Here is a 3,645-nt window from a genome sequence, read left to right on the forward strand (position 1 = left end):
ACGCGGCTCGCCAGCGCCTGCTGGTGGCTGTGCGGGACGGGGGCCAGCCGCCCCTCTCTGCCACCGCCACGCTGCACCTGGTTTTCGCTGACAGCCTACAAGAAGTACTGCCCGATGTCAGTGACCGTCCGGAGCCCTCTGACCCTCAGGCCGAGCTGCAGTTTTACCTGGTGGTGGCGTTGGCCTTGATCTCAGTGCTTTTCCTCACGGCAGTGACTCTGGCCATAGCCTTGCACCTTCGTCGCTCCTCCAGCCCCACCACGTGGGGCTGCTTTCAGTGCAGTGTCTGTGAGAAATCCGGACCTGTGGTTCCTCCCAACTACAGTGAAGGGACTTTGCCTTATTCCTACAATTTGTGCGTTGCCCAAACTGGAAAGACAGACTTTAATTTTCTAAAGTGCAATGAACAGTTGAGTTCAGAACAAGACATACTCTTTGGTGATTCATCCGGGGCCTTATTTCCACTTTGCAACTCCAGTGAGTCAACCTCTCATCTGGTGAGTTTTCTTTTAAGCATAAAGTGCTTCTTACAATCTACCCAGTACTTTGTTCATAGGAAAAGATACAATTTATATTCTAAACGTTTCTTTAAAAGTAAAAAAGCTGTCATACTATTCTTCAAGGGAAGGTAAAACAGGAGTAGTTATGTGTCTTTTAGGGGTGTTGTACCAGGCTCAGATCTACAAAGCATTGAGAGTGTGGTTTTATCTACAAAGGCAAAGAAAGAGGTAATGTTATAATCTATTTTCTAAAAGCTAACGAGACTTTTTCTAAGTTTTCTTCTTATTACCTAATATGTTAATTTTTTAACTTGGACATAGTATACATGTAAAAGTGGACCGTCCTTTAAATAAACCTTTAAAACAAAAAATTTAAGGGGTGCCTGGGTGGCTCAGTTGGCTTAGCATTAGACTTCAGCTCAGGTCATGATCTCATGGCTCCGGGGAAGCCTGCTTTGAATTCTGTGTCTCCCTCTTTCTCTGCCCCTCCCCCACTCACACTCTATCTCTCTCAAAAATGAATAAATGTTAAAATCAAAAAAACAAAATTAAGCTAAAATTAGACATTTTTCTTAACCGATTTAACTGGTGTTTTGTTTCTTATATTTACTCCGCTTTGCTTCAAATCCTGCTGGAGTAAGCTATCTTAACATGGATTTTTATGTAGATGGACACATTGCAATTGTGTGTAATGAACTGTGTGTGTGTGTGTGTGTAAAAGCATTTTACTTAGCAGTTATATCATTACGCTCACCAGAAGGTAAAAGCATTTTCTTTTACTTGCAGCACAGGTTTTCCACATACATACCCTTGTATCATTTTGAACTGTCTTTTTTGCGGCCCTAAGCTAACATAGCTAGAGGTCTTCTAGTCCATTCTACTATCTCTAGGAGAAAATAGGCTTCAGTTCTTCAAATTTTAGACAAAATTGCCAATCTGATGTGCATACAAGTACAATATTAGATAATACATTTGTAGATTTCTGTTAGCAACCTCTTCAGTTACTAGCCACTTTACAAACTGCTGAAGAAAAGAGATGTAGTTTTGTTTCATTGACACTTTTTGGTTGCTTAGTTATAATTACGTGTTTTTGTGGTTCTTTTAATCAAAACAGTAATTAGGGTAAAATTAACTTTAGAATACATATCTTTCATAAGAAGTTAATTAAGTCTGCTTTAAAATATAATCATTTCTCACTTGTGGAAGAAAAGGATGGAGATTGACTTTTCATCGTGTATTCATTTGTATATTTAAGTATTTTCTATTCTAATAGAAAAATACATAATTTAAATAAAGTAGCAAAACAGGTTGCATGGCTGGGTTAGTCGGTACAGCATATGATTCTTGATCTCAGGGTTGTGAGTTCAAGCTCCATGTTGAGTATAGAGATTACTTAAAAATGAATAATGAAATAACTAAATAAGTAAAATAACAAAGCAATATAGTCTCTGGTGAAGCTTGAAAGTAAAAGCATTTATTCTGTTAAAATTTCACAATGTTAATTTGGAAACATTACCAATATGTAATTAAAATGGCATTTAAAAGAATATTTAAAAAGCAACGACTCTACTGAGAGCTTACTATAATGATTAATTAGTTTATATCAAATAAAGCACCTTCTGTGTCAATCATCTCTAACAGGTCTACTTTATTCTAAAAATGAATTCATTTCCAGTGACAACTAGAATCCCTACTTACTTGATAATAGATTTACAACAAGTTTTAGGGCATAGTATGAAATAAAATTTTAATAATTTACATTTTAAGAGTAAATGTATTCCAGAACTTTGAGTAATGTGAGACTAACCCATAAGTTTTTTGAAACCACTTCATAATACTTTACAAAACTTTAACCCTACTTAATCCATGCTCCTTGGCAATTACTTTTAAAATATGACTTCAGAGACAAATCAAATACATTAAAAATAAACTATAAAAGGCAAGAATAATTTTATTTTTCTCTCAATAACCTGGCATACACTGTTACTTATCTAAGGGTGCAGTAACTGCTTAGGACTCTAAGTGCCGCTGTTCACCTACTTGGAGATAAATTTGCCCAAACGTCTTCCTGTTACTAAAGGCTCCCATCTTGCAAAGACTCGCAGATCCCAAAAACCATCTGCAAAGCTGCAGCGAAACTCCGTCCCTAAATCTGAGACACTCCAGCTTTATATCAGATATCTCCATAGCTGAAACAAAAAGATAGACAAGACACATACGCCCAGTGAAGATTCTGAGTGGATTCAGTAGTGAAAGAACAATGGCCGCTCCAAAGAATCACCAGAGACGCGGCGAGCTGGTCCTGTTGTGCACTCTGTTGGGCACGTTCTGGGAAAACGGGATAGGACAGATCCACTATTCGGTGCCAGAAGAGAGTGACAAAGGATCCTTTGTGGGCAACATCTCCAAGGACTTGGGTCTGGAGTCACAAGAGCTGGGGAAGCACGGAGTCCGGATCGTCTCGAGAGGTAGGACACAGCTCTTTGCTCTAGATTGGAGAACTGGCAGTTTGATAACCGCAGGCAGGATAGACCGGGAGGAGCTCTGTGCTCAGAGCACACAGTGTCTAGTAAATATCAATATCCTGGTTGAGGATGGAGGAAAACTTTTTGGGATAGAAATAGAAATCACTGATATCAATGATAATAATCCAGAATTCCAGGTCAAAAATCTGGAAGTAAAAATTAATGAAATCGCTGCACCTGGAACACATTACCCGCTCCCAGAGGCTGTTGACTTGGATGTGGGCATGAATTCTTTACGGAGCTACCAGCTCAGCCCCAATCACTACTTCTCTCTGGAAGTACAAACTGGAGACGATGGAACTCTACACCCAGAGCTGGTGCTGGAGCAGGCCCTGGACCGCGAGCAAGAGGCTGCCCATCATCTGGTCCTCATCGCGTCTGATGGTGGTGACCCGCGTCGCTCCAGCACTGTGTACATCCACGTGACAGTGTTGGATACAAACGACAATGCTCCGGTTTTTGCTCAACCGATTTACCGAGCAAAAGTCCCAGAGAACGTGGTCCCAGGCACCCTGCTGCTTACTGTGAGCGCTAGCGACCCAGATGAAGGAGCCAACGGAGAAGTGGCCTATAGATTCTGGAAAATTAGTGAAAAGCAGTCTCCATTATTCCATCTTAAT

The 3,645-nt window shown here is 40.2% G+C and overlaps 1 protein-coding gene across 6 annotated transcripts in view; it reads left to right on the forward strand.

Moving 5' to 3' along the window:
* LOC115294307 (protocadherin gamma-C3) overlaps positions 1 to 3,645 on the forward strand; it is a 161,270-nt gene that overhangs the window by 63,738 nt on the left and 93,887 nt on the right. The window contains exon 1 of one of the 6 annotated variants that reach the window (XM_029942094.1): positions 2,693 to 3,645. This exon is cut by the window's right edge and continues 1,569 nt beyond it. The exons of the other annotated variants lie outside the window; for them this stretch is intronic. Within the exon in view, the coding sequence (XP_029797954.1) occupies positions 2,761 to 3,645 (885 nt within the window). The 5' untranslated portion in view covers positions 2,693 to 2,760. Of the gene's footprint in view, positions 1 to 2,692 lie in introns of those variants that run through there. 6 annotated transcript variants of the gene reach the window in all.

Source organism: Suricata suricatta, chromosome 6, assembly GCF_006229205.1.
Source record: "Suricata suricatta isolate VVHF042 chromosome 6, meerkat_22Aug2017_6uvM2_HiC, whole genome shotgun sequence".
NCBI classification, from domain to species: Eukaryota; Metazoa; Chordata; class Mammalia; order Carnivora; family Herpestidae; genus Suricata; species Suricata suricatta.